The sequence below is a fragment of the Humulus lupulus genome, chromosome 7, assembly GCF_963169125.1.
Source record: "Humulus lupulus chromosome 7, drHumLupu1.1, whole genome shotgun sequence".
NCBI classification, from domain to species: domain Eukaryota; kingdom Viridiplantae; phylum Streptophyta; class Magnoliopsida; order Rosales; family Cannabaceae; genus Humulus; species Humulus lupulus.
In genome coordinates this window covers 185,836,061-185,848,953 of record NC_084799.1, presented here as the reverse complement: position 1 = coordinate 185,848,953, position 12,893 = coordinate 185,836,061, and the positions used below count along the sequence as shown (strand labels likewise).

Here is a 12,893-nt window from a genome sequence, read left to right as displayed (position 1 = left end):
TAAAATCCCAAGTTCAGTTAAATGATCTTGGAACTGCATATCCAAATATTCTCCACCCTATCAGATTACAAGATCTTTAACGTTTTACCTAATTAGTTCTGAGCCATCGCTAGGAATTCCTGAAACTTTGAAAATGTTTCTGATTTCATATGCATTAGGTAAAGACATGAGTGTCTATATTAATCGTCAATGAAAGTGACGAAATACTCAAAACCACCCATGTCTTTTACATTCAAAGGTCCACAAACATCTGAATGCACAAGTCCAAGTGGTTTTTTGGCCCTATCACCCTTTGCAGAGAATGGACGCCTGGTCAGGTTACCTTCTAGACAAGATTCACAGACAAGTAATTCACCTAAGGTGAGTTCCCTCAAAGGCCCAACCTTTGTAAGTCTTTGAATTCTATCATAGCCAATGTGACCTAGTCTCAAATGCCATAAATATGTCATGTTATCGTTATCGGTCTTTTGACGTTTATTGGTCCTGGGTTTAGCTACTTTGAATAATTCATTATTAAGAGCGAGGGGTTCATTAGGTCGCAGAATATAAAACATGTTTTCCAAACATGCAATATACAATTGTGATCTATTGAAAGAAATCGATATATTAAAATTTGTGAAAGTCATAACAAATTCTTCTAATTGCAACATGGAAACTGAAATTAAATTTCTACTAAAATCCAGAATAAAAAATACATCTTTCAAAATTAAATATTTATTTCCTAACTTTAGGCGAGCTTTTCCTCTGGCTTGGACCGCAACGAACGCTCCATTTCCAACTCTAAACTTTAAGCTGCCTTCGTCCACTTCCTCCCACGATTCAAGAAGCTGTAAAGAATTACAAACATGGTTAGTAGATCCAAAATCAATAATCCAAACAGATTTATCATTCTCTAAAACGCATGTGTTCTAAGATTTATGAACTATAATCATTACCTTTGTTTTTCGCTGCTAGAAACTTGGGGTAATCTTGTTTCCAATGCCCTTTCTCTTTGCAGTGAAAATAGTTACCTTTAGGCGTATGTTCACTTGGTTGTGCACTCTTCTTTGCAGCCTTTGCAAGCTTGGGGTTGTTGTTTTGTCCATCTTTCCTCTTGTTTCCAGCTTTCAAAGATGAATCTTGGTTAGCTTCAACCTTAGTTGGATCAGCAGCAGTAGTAGTAGTTGTTGTCTTCTTTTATCCTCCCTTACTTGATCCACCCATGATAGACTCAAAATTCCAAAGCTCGTTCATGAGCTGCGTCAGACCATAGTTAAGTTTATTCAACACATAGTTGGTGGTGAATGACAAGAAAGCTGGAGAGAGACTGTTGAGGATTAAGCTGACTTGAGTTTCCTCATCTATTGTTGCCCCATGCAGTTCAACTTCTTGAAAGTAGTTTGTCATTTTGATTAGATGATCGAGAACATGTTAAGAAGGTGCCATCCGAGCATTGGCATATTTCTTAGTGGCCTCAAAACGAGTCTGTGCTGACTTGGCACCAAACATGTCTTGGAGCTTATCCATGATTTCGTAGGCCATCTCAACATTCTCCATCTTTGTCTTGAGAGTGTCGACCATACTAGTCAACATGTAGTACCGCGCCTTGTTGTTAGCCGCCTACCAACACTCATATTTATCCTTCACAGACTTGGTAGCTCCTTTAGCTGGAACTTCTGGGGATTCCTCAGTCATGACGAACTTGGAGTTGTCACCAATCAACACAATGTTTATGTTTTGCTTCCATTTAAGGAAGTTTTCTCCAATGAGTGTCTCCATCGAAAGTTGAGAAAGGATGGGAGTAGATACATCCATAATGATTCTATAAATTATCAATATAATAGAAATCAATCACATTTGCTCAATAAAACTTCTATTCACTCTAATTTAAGGAAATAACACAGCATATACCAAAAGTATGTAAGATATGAGAAAAAATATAAAAAACGATCATATCTCTATTTCTTTAGGTTTTTAACAAATCTATGATATCCTTGTCCCAGTTGGCGAGAGTAAAAAAAAATACCACTAGTTAAATAAAGTTGTAAACTTATTTAATAATGGACACCATCATTAACAACCTACTATTCGATCAAAATAAGAAAACAAAATCTCTTACTTTATGAGCTAGACCCATGGTTTCGATAATCAATAGATTTAGTCCTAGTAGTCACCGTAGGGGTGAGTCTAGTAGACTTTGACTTATAATTATCTATCTTTCGAAATTTAACCTTGTCAAAATAACTAATGAACACCTTCCGTAGGAGGACGAATCAAAGCGTCTCGAGGCCCAATTAAGCTATTGACCTTGTTAAACTAATGGTGGAGATCGAATATTATTATTTTAAAATAAGCTCATTATAAAAATAGTATTTTTATTATTAATTTTTGAAAATTAATTACTATGGTTCTCCAAAAAACTGTAAAATTAAATTTTTAAAACCAAAGTCCTATAATTTCCTTTTAATTCTAAAGTGCCACATTGAAACAAATTCAATTAAATTAGAATTAATTTGTTGCTAATTAATATTTAGGTTTAACTATTATAATGAACCTATACAATTAAGTCAAACTCAGACAAATGGGCCTTAACAATTGGGCTTGTATGGAGGAGGGTTGGGTCCAGTATGTCGTTCCCACTACTAAGGCTCTCATACTTCCATACAAGGTCCAAAAGACAGGAATTTAAACCTTCGTTTTAGTAATTGTTATTAATTGATTAGACCCACTATAGTAATGCAAGGCAAATGGGCATTTAGAAGTGGAACCACCCACAAGAGAGGAGTTTAAACTTTACATTTTCTAATGAGCCTAAATAAAACCTATCATTTTTATGAATATTTTATTTGGAAAAATCCATATATTAAACAAACATATGGGTCACTATATGCATTTAAGCCCAATTCCAAAAATACCACATGTAATGCAAACAAACATGTTATAATTGGATGGGCCTAATCATGTTACTACATGAGCAAGTTTATGAATTTTATGCAAAAATACCACAATTTATTTCATTTGAAAAAATACCACAATTAATTTTCTAGAATTTATCAAAAATTCAAATTAATTAAATTTTTACAAAAATAAGTCAATTTAAATGAATTTTATCAACAATTAACAAAAGTTAATTTAAATTTCATTTATCAACAATCAACTTGATTTAGGTTAATTTGAAAAATATTAATTTAATTTAAATAAAATTTATCAACAATTAACCAAAGTTAACTTAAATCTCATTTATTAAAAAATATTTTATTAATTGGTTTAAAAAACATGATATTTTTAAAAATCTAACCAGTTATACATTTTTTAAACAAATATCATCTGTTGTTTTTGAAAAAATATCTTAAACAGTTAAACAGATTCAAATATCTAGTCAACAAATTTTCAAATTTCAAATAATTTAAATATTAAAATCCATAGAATAATCAGATATTAGTATATTCAAATATCAGATTTAAAAAGTAATCAAGTATTAAAAAAATCTTAAATATCTGATAACTTAATTCTAATGTTTTAATATATTAAAATATTTAAAATTAATTAGTTAACCTATTCTTATATTTGAATTTTAATCTTTGTAGAAAATATCTATTTTTAAAAGATCAAACAACAAAAATATCGTATTTCAAAAAATATATTTTTAAAAAATAGAAAAGATATGATATTTTTGTATTAACCTATTAAAAATACATTCAAAAATCAAACTTTATGAAAACAATTAACGCAGGCCACAACCAGTGAAAGTTGGTGGCTGCGGCCACATGAGTATCTGGGCAAAAAATTGCATGCTGGCCACAGCGAGGGGTTTATGGTGGTCGCGACCACTAGTGTCTGACTCCCAGACTGTGACCACCGCCTGAGAATTTTATTTATTTTTTAATAAAATTTGTGTAATTTTTCAAGCCAAAAACGTTTTCTAAATAATTTCTACCATGTTTTACATCAAATAAAGCATTTAAATAAAAATTATTTGCAAAGAAAACACAACAAAATAACCCAAATATGCTAATAATCACAAAAAATTCAATATGCATCATAAAAAACATGAAATCCACCCAATTACTCAACACATCAAATAATTTAATTTTACTATGTTCATGCATGAAAATAAAGATTACCATAGGCTTTGAGGCCATTTGTTGGGAAAACTTATACATGAACTTATTTATTTTCATGTAGATCTTATAATAAACAAATTAATATAAGAAAACCTAGAACATGTTTCTAAAATTGAATTCATACAGAGATAATGATAAGAACACTTACATTATTATGCAACAGAATGATTGAGTCATTCCTTCAGTTTCTCTAACCCTTGTATCCTTTCTGTTGTAGGGTATTACCAAGAAACTGAACCGTTCTTCAATTTTCTTCACAGCCTTCCAAAGTATCCTTAGAATCACCTAGACTAGAGTGGGCAATTCTCAACGCATGAGATAGATACAAAGAGAAGAAGAGAAAAGAATATTGAGGCTTAGAAAAAGACTTATGCTGTAGAGAGAATCTAAAACCTAGAGCATGAAGACTAGATCTTCTGATCTTCTCAATTAATAGGGCATATTTATTAATTAAGATAAATTGGTGTCTAAATTAATAAATAAGTTTAAATCAAGGTTCAAATTCTAAATAATTAATTTGATAAAGAATTTAAATAATGATTTAATTAATTAAATCAATAGAAAATAATACAGGTCTTGATTTTAAGTCCAACGAGCTTATAATTAAATAAGAAATTTCACGGACCTAAAGCCCATGAGAATTTCGACCTAGGGCTGTTAATTGGATATTATTTTATTGATTTTTTAATTAAAGTAAATGACCTAATTGAGCCTATAAAATGAATGATAAGTGAGAGATGAAAATACAAGTTTTTGAGAAGATCAGAAGATCTAGTCTTGATGCTCTAGGTTTTAGATTCTCTCTACAACAGATCAGAAGATCTAGTCTCAATATTCTCTTCTCTTCTTTTCTTTGTATCTATCTCATGTGTTGAGAATTGCCCACTCTAATCTAGGTGATTCTAAGTATACTTTGGAAGGATGTGAAGAAATTTGAAGAACGGTTAAGTTTCTTGGTGATACAATGCGACAAAAAGGATACAAGGGTTAGAGAAACTGAAGGAATGACTTATTCATTCCGTTGCATATAATGTAAGTGTTCTTATCATTATCTCTATTTAATTCAATTATAGAAACATGTTATAGGTTTTCTTATATTAGTTTGTTTAATATATGATTTACATGAAAATAAATAAGATCATGTATAAGTTTTCCTAGCAGGGAGGACCACTACTATCATGGGTTAGCTGAAGACTTAACGTCAGCTTCTTTCCATGCCTTGACCCTTAATGTTATAGTCTGAGATTAGACTTCGCATGCGTCTCAGATGTAATAGGCGATTGAACATGGGTTATAGCCCAGGATATATTGTTTAGGCCTAGTCCAAGTGGGCTAATGAGACTTGCAATCTTCACTTTACTGACTTGCTTTGTTAGTTAGAATGAGCATGGAACATTGTTTCATAATGGGCCTATGTTGGCTTTAAACCAATTTTTGGTCATTTTATAAGTTCGTTTAAGGGTCGTTATAGTGGTTTTGAGTCTATTTGCGTGTTTTATGCAAGATTACGCTTTTGTTTTGTTTTTAGATTTTGCTATGAATTGCGAGATGGAATGGAAAAAAGCAGAGTTGGTGGAAAAAAATGGGCAATGTTATGATATTTGTAGTCATTTGGGATTAGTTCTTATCATCCGAGGGAAGTCGAGACAATTTGAGGTGGAGAAAAGACTTGAAAAGAGAAAATTGAGCATACGAGGAATTAGGGCTGCAACTTGGTCAAGCAAGCCGCGACTCAGCAAAGTCAGAGGCTGCCTAGTCTACTGAGAGTTTTAGGGCCATGACTTGGTCAAGAGGACTGCAACGCTAGATGAAACAGAGACAATTCCAGGAGGCCTTAGAAGACATGGGCCGTGACCTGGGTGAAGAGTGTCGCGGCGACTGAAGACCCAAATGAATGCTAAAAGGCCTTAGAAAAGACACGGGTCACGACTTAATAAAGGCCAAGTTGCGGCCCGCCTTGCCAACAAAGAGGAATTAGTTTTTTTTTTTTATATATATATATAAGTTCAGACTTTAGGTTTTAAGGGAATTGAGGTTAGAATTTTTAATTACGAATTGGAGAACATTTTTAAGTCTTAAACATTTTTTTTTCTGCAGTTTCATATTTTATTTCTTCTTCAATCTTTTAAATTTTATGAGTATGAATAATTATTCTTTTGTTTTAGTCATTGTAGAGTCCAAGAATTTTACTTAGCTAGTTAGATATTAGTAGTAGTAGTAATAGTATGTTTATTACTGTGGATTTTGGTTCAAGCCGGGACTTAGTTGAACACTCGTAGCAACACTTATAGATTTTATAAGTTTAACCTATAGTTTAAGAATATTAATTATAACATAAGGTTTGATTAATATAGCTTATTATGAAGATGTCATTTATTATACTATAAGGTTTAGATAGAACCAATAAGATCATGACACTTGTTGTGTGCATGTTTATTGATAAATTAAGCATTTTTTATGAATAGTTTTATAAGAGAAATATTTGAAAACCCCAGAATCTGCCAGCAACTTTAAAAACGTTATATGACTCAGTCAAAGCTGTTTACCCAATTCAAATTAGGCTGAAAAAGTGCAATTACGTGAATAATATTTTAGCGTATGTCGATATATCGTAGCTCTAGGGGCGATATATCGCCACACGGGGAATATGAAAAACACGTAACTTCGCACAAACGCATTGTCGAGCCTCGGGATATAGGCCCAGGCGATATATCGCCTAAAGTGGGCGATATATCAGCCCTAGGGAAAGATTTTCAAATGATTTTGAAACCGACCTCAATTCAACACTCAACCTCTTAGCAAGCCTCTGAACGTTTTGACTGAGTCCTAAGCCTCTGCTGAACGGATATTCAAATGTTTTTCAAGTAATATTCATGATTTTTATTCAAGCTAAAAGAAGATCTTTTCACTCCTTGAACTCCATAAATAAGACCTAGTACCCAGCCATTTCTCTCATTCTTCAAGCTATGTTCAGAGTCTTCAAGCTGCTAGGTTTACTTTAGAGTGATAAACACTTGGGTTGGGTTATAACCTTTATCATTTTAAGCTTTAAAAACACTTAGGAAGTAAGGTTAATAGTGTGTTTTCAATATCGAGGTGTAGTTCGGTTCTAGTACATTCAAAGGTATTCCTATTCCTAGTTCATTTCTGTATGTTTCATTAGTTTCTTATAGTTTTCTTTACTCAAATCCTAACTCAATGTTTTCCATTCTTGGTTAGGCATTTAAGTTCTTTGAACTTAAGGTTTCTTTTCGGTAAGCTCTTCTTATCGGTGGATTAGTTCATTCCTTTTTCATCTTTTTCTTTAGAAATACTCACAATTTTATTGTTGGTTTTAGGAGTGTTCCAAATCCCGTCCTTGTTCTTAATTCTCGATTTTGGTAAGGAAAATATGATAGTTTCTATATGCTTATATGTTATGTTTATGTATAATATGTTATGATAAGTTTATATTATGTTATGTTTTTATGTTATCTAGGGCTCATAATTGCTTAGCTAGCAAACCCTAGTGTTTATCATTTTCATGGTTTAGAGTTATGATTTACCCTACCTCGATTAGTAGACGGAGGAACTAAATGGGTTATCATATACTACCATGTGATCTAACCTACCTCAATTAGTAGACAGAGGACCTAGATGGTTTATCACATGCCATGTTAATGAGCTAATGGCCATTAATATTGTAGTCCTATATGGTATACATTTTTTTAGTCATATGTTTATAGTTTATGTTTATGTTTTATGCTTTTAGTAGATTTTTTTTCCTTGTTCGTCATTAGGCTCATTCCTTTATTTTTTTTTATGTATGCAGGAAAATAGTTATGGCGGCAGAAAGATTCTTGGCAGCTTGGGATTGTGTATTGAGGAAGAATGGATTCGGTGGACAGAGTGAACGATTCGAGGACGACGTTATTTTTAGTCCTTTTAATTATGTTTCTTTGTATTTTCTGCACTTGGTTTTGTAATTTTTTTTAATTAAGTTAAAGTTATGTTTTATTTTCAAACAATGGGATCCCATACCCCGATTTATGTATTTCAACATTTACTTAGAGTTTTTAATAAAGTTGTGAATGTTTCTTATGTATGTTGTTTTGAAAATAGTGCTATGCATAGTAGTTTTAATGCTCCAAAGTCTTAGAATTAGTTGGGTCATTACAGTCATGACTGATATGAACTAAACACATAGTTCTAAGGATTAATGTAGTCGCTTGAATTTTGATTTAATTTTATTATGATGTTCTATTGATACTTCTTCTTTATTCTAATCTATACGATGTTTGCCTAATGCTAGTAAATACTTGATCACTATTTGTTTGATTTATGATTTTGATTCAAAACTCGAAAGATGCGAATGGAATTTGTTATCGTTATATAGACATAGGTTACATATTGGACGATAGTACTTGTGTAGAAATTAGGTTACCATTCTTAATGCTTGCTATGCATTTAAGTTTATCACAGAGATGTAGAAAACTTCCATATAGGTTGAGATCTTATATCTTGAAAAAGAATAGGAATCGATTTTTGTTAACCTGCTATTAAAATAGGAAGAAGAGATTTAGAACTGATTAGAAAAATTAATAGAATGAAAAGTTGATGAAATTAATTCCCTATGCATTTTGTTATTGATATACTTTCTGTTTATATTTATTTAAATTGTGTTTGTAGTTTATAATTATTCATTTCAATTTTAATCACCAACTAGAAATGAAAAGTGATTATTGGTAATTGGTGAATAGTATTTGTGGGACGATACCCACTATTATAGAATTTATTACTTGACACGACCACGCACACTTGTGTGCATATTTTACTGATCAAGTTTTTGGCGCCGTTGTCGGGGACTAATATCCAATATCAAAATTAATTGTTTTTTGTTCTACTTTGGTTTTATTCTAACATTTTCTAATTTGAGTTTCTTTTAAATTTCTCAATTTCAGGTGACCTAGTTTATGCAACATCAGGGTTCGAATATACTAGTGCCTGTTGATCCTGAGATTGAGAAGACCTACAAAAGAAAAAGAAAACAGAAAAGACTAGAAAGAATGGCATAGAACGTTAATAATGTTGCCAACAATAATCTGAATTAGGGTAATGAGGGTAACACTGCAGCTAAGGTAGACCCACCTTTGAGGGACTATTTACTCCCTACTGTTACAAGGATACACTCTAGCATTCGCCCGTTTATTGTCGATGCAAATAATTTTGAGATCAAGCCTTTGATTATCCAAATGGTTCAGAATTGCGTTCAGTTTGGGGGGCTACCTAATGAGGATCCGAACCTCCATATTACTAACATTTTGGAGTTATGTGCTACTTTCAAAATGAATGGAGTAAGTAATGATGCAATCCGTTTAAGGCTATTCCCATTTTCTTTGAGAGACAGAGCTAAAAGTTGGTTGATTTCGCTGCAAGCCAACTCCATTGTGACATGGGAGGTCCTTGCCCAAAAATTCCTCGCTAAGTATTTTCTTCCTGCTAAATCAGCCTGCATTAGAGGTGAAATAAATAATTTCTGTCAATTTGAGGGGGAATCATAATATGATGCTCGGGAAAGGTTTAAAGAGTTGCTTTGAAAAAGCCCACATCATGGTATAGTGAAATGGATGTTGGTGCACACTTTTTATAATGGGTTGAGGGGAGACACAAGGACCATAATAGATGCAGCAGCGGGGGGAGCATTTATGAGCAAAAGTGCTAATAAAGCATATGAGCTCTTGGAGGAGATGGGCATGAATAAATATCAATGGCCAAGTGAGTGAGAAAATAAGAAGTTGGTGGGAGTTCTAGAAGTTGATCCTATTGCTATGCTCACCACTCAAATTGCTTCGTTGACCAAGCAAATGCAACAACAAAATAACATTTCAGCTAAAGCGATGCAACTACAACCCACTCTTATTATTTGTGAGACAAGTTGAGGCCCTCATCACTTTGACCAATGTCCAATAACAGGTTCTTATTCAATAGATGATATTCCACTTGAAAAGGTGCAAGCCATTGGTAATTACCTGAGGCAATCGAATAATAACCCATACTCCAACACTTATACTCTAGTGCACAAGAACCACCCAAATCTGTCATGGAGTAATAATAAAGGGCACCAACCACAGTATCATTCAAATACACCTCAATATCCTCCACATAGATCATCCTACGGGCTAAATCAAAAACCCTTTTACAACACTCAAAGGCCACAAATTCCACAACTTCAACAACCATTGCCTTAAGTGACTAAACCAGAGGTACCCGCTGAATTATTGAGCCAATTTATGACAGAAACCAGATCCTACATTCAATGTTTAGAAGCACAAGTTGGCCAACTTGCAAAGTTAATGGCGGACTGTATTCAAGGGGCTCTACCTAGTTCAACTGTGGTGAACCCCAAAGAGCAATGTCAAGTTATCACTTTGAGGAGCAAGACCAAGTATGATGGGCCTATAGTGGAAGACAAGGGAAAAAAGATAGAGGGTCAATAGGTCACTAGTACACACACAAGAGGAGGTTACTGAAGACCTTCCAAAGAAAGATAAGCCGATATACACCGAGCCTACACTGAAGATTCCTTATCCTCAGCAGTTCCGCAAGGCTAATCTTGAAAAACAATTCTCCAAATTTCTCGAGGTATTTAAGAAACTTCACATTAACATTCTCTTTGCTGAGGCTCTTGAATAAATGCCTAGTTTTGTGAAGTTTATAAAATAGATATTGTCTAACAAGAGAAAAATGGAGGATTATGAAACCATGGCTTTGAAAAAAGAGTGTAGTGCAATTATTCAAAAGAAGCTTCCTCAAAAGTTAAGAGATCCGGGTAGTTTCACTATACCTTTCACCATTGGGAATTTTCATTGTGAGAGGGCTTTATGTGATTTGGGTGCAAGCATTAATCTAATGCCACTGTCCGTATTTAGAAGACTTGGTTTGGGTGAAGCTTAGACCCACTACTATTACTCTTCAATTGCCGACCGTTCATTGACACATCCTTGAGGTATTATTGAAGATGTTCTTGTCAAAGTGGACAAATTCATCTTTCCCGCAGATTTTTTTTGTGCTTGATATGGAGGAAGTTGAAGATGTTCTTGTCAAAGTGGACAAATTCATCTTTCCCGCAAATTTTATTGTGCTTGATATGGAGGAAGTTGAAGATGTTCCAATTATTTTGGGGAGACCATTTTTAGCCACCAGTCAAGCCTTGATAGATGTTCAAAAAGGAGAGTTGAGGCTAAAAGTGCAGGGCGATGAGGTTGTATTTAATGTGTTCAAGGCTTTAAAGTATCATAGAGCAAGTGATAGTTGTTTTAGTTTGAATGTAATTGAGGAAAGTTTTTCAAAGGGAAAACTCATTGAAGATCCGCTTGAGATGAGTCTTATTTCTCTGAGTATGGAAGATTGTGATGGCACTGAGGTCATTGAATATGTAAATTGGTTAAATTCTGCTGGATCTATTTATAAGAAGAAATATGAGGAACTCGGACAAGGGCCCAAGAGACCACTACCATCTATTGAGAAGCCACCGGTACTTGAATTGGAGACTTTATCAGAACGTCTTAAGTACACTTATTTGGGTAAGAATGACAGTGTAACGCCCTAGATAACCAAGATTGTTGAATTTATAATCTCTAGATAAGTCATATTTTTCCTTTCTGCAACACCATTGTGCTGTGGTGTATAAGGTGCAGTGCACTCATGAATTATACCATTTTCTTAACAAAATGTATTGAATTCATTAGAGAAGTACTCTCCTCCTCTATCACTTCTTAGCACCTTAATCTTTTTATTTAGTTAATTTTAAACTTCTAATTTATACAATTTAAAAGCATCAAAAGTTTCATCTTTATACTTTAAAAGAAACACATAGGTATATCTACTAAAATCATCTTTAAAAGTAAGAAAATACATTTTACCACCTCTAGTTAAAACACCATTTAATTCACAAAGATTACTATGGATTAAATCTAGTAAATTAGATGATCTTTCTACACTAGGAAAAGGTTTCTTAATCATTTTTGCCTTAACACATGTTTCACATTTACCATAGTTTTTAATATTTCATGGAATCATACCACATTTTACTACTCTTTTCATGGTTGAAAAATCTATATGCGATAGTCTAAGATGCCACAAAAATAAAGAATCATACTCAACAATATAGGCGGAATTAGCATTTTTATTGATAACATTGAAAGTTACATCATTGATGCACAATTTAACCATTCCCTCACAAGAGTACACTTTTCCCAATAATACATTTGATTTGGTAAGTATAAGTTTACCGGACTCAAAAACGGCTTTAATGCCGGGCTTGCCAAGAAAATCACCACTTACCAAGTTTCTACTCATTTCGGGAACATAAAGTACATTCACTAATGTAACTTTCTTGCCGGAGGTGAAGTAGACTTCAATAGTACCTTTGCCAAGTACCTTGGATTTGCCCTCATTGCCCATTTGTATCTCATGGTTGCCCTTTGACTCTTAAAAGGTCTTGAACAATGATTTGTCATAGGTTACATGGACGGTGGCACATGTATCATACCACCACCCTTTCACCTTGCCTTGGACCGCATTCACCTCACTAAGGGTAGCAACTATGTTTTCCTCTTGAGTTGCATTCACCTTAGGTCCTTGTTGGTCTTTTCCATGCCTACACTCTCTAGCATAGTGACCTTTTTTCCCACACACAAAGCAAGGACCTTTCTTTCCCTTAAACTTGTTTGGGTTGGTTTTTGGACCCAAAGGTTTCTCGATGCCCTTTTTCCCTTTGTTTTTGGGATGTTTTGGTTGTGACACCGCATT

General features: G+C 33.6%; 1 protein-coding gene and 1 non-coding gene across 2 annotated transcripts; one reads left to right on the top strand and one right to left on the bottom strand.

The window, feature by feature from the left end:
• Positions 1–9,592: 9,592 nt before the first annotated feature.
• LOC133792849 (small nucleolar RNA R71) lies at positions 9,593–9,698 on the bottom strand. The gene has a single exon (XR_009874321.1). It is a non-coding gene; the product is annotated as a small nucleolar RNA R71 (small nucleolar RNA).
• A 737-nt stretch (positions 9,699–10,435) lies between these two features.
• Positions 10,436–11,691, top strand: LOC133792447 (uncharacterized). The gene is made up of 3 exons (XM_062230355.1): positions 10,436–10,501; positions 10,806–11,003; positions 11,140–11,691. The coding sequence occupies exons 1-3, from the start codon at positions 10,436–10,438 to the stop codon at positions 11,689–11,691; spliced, it is 816 nt and encodes a 271-aa protein (XP_062086339.1).
• Positions 11,692–12,893: the final 1,202 nt, after the last annotated feature.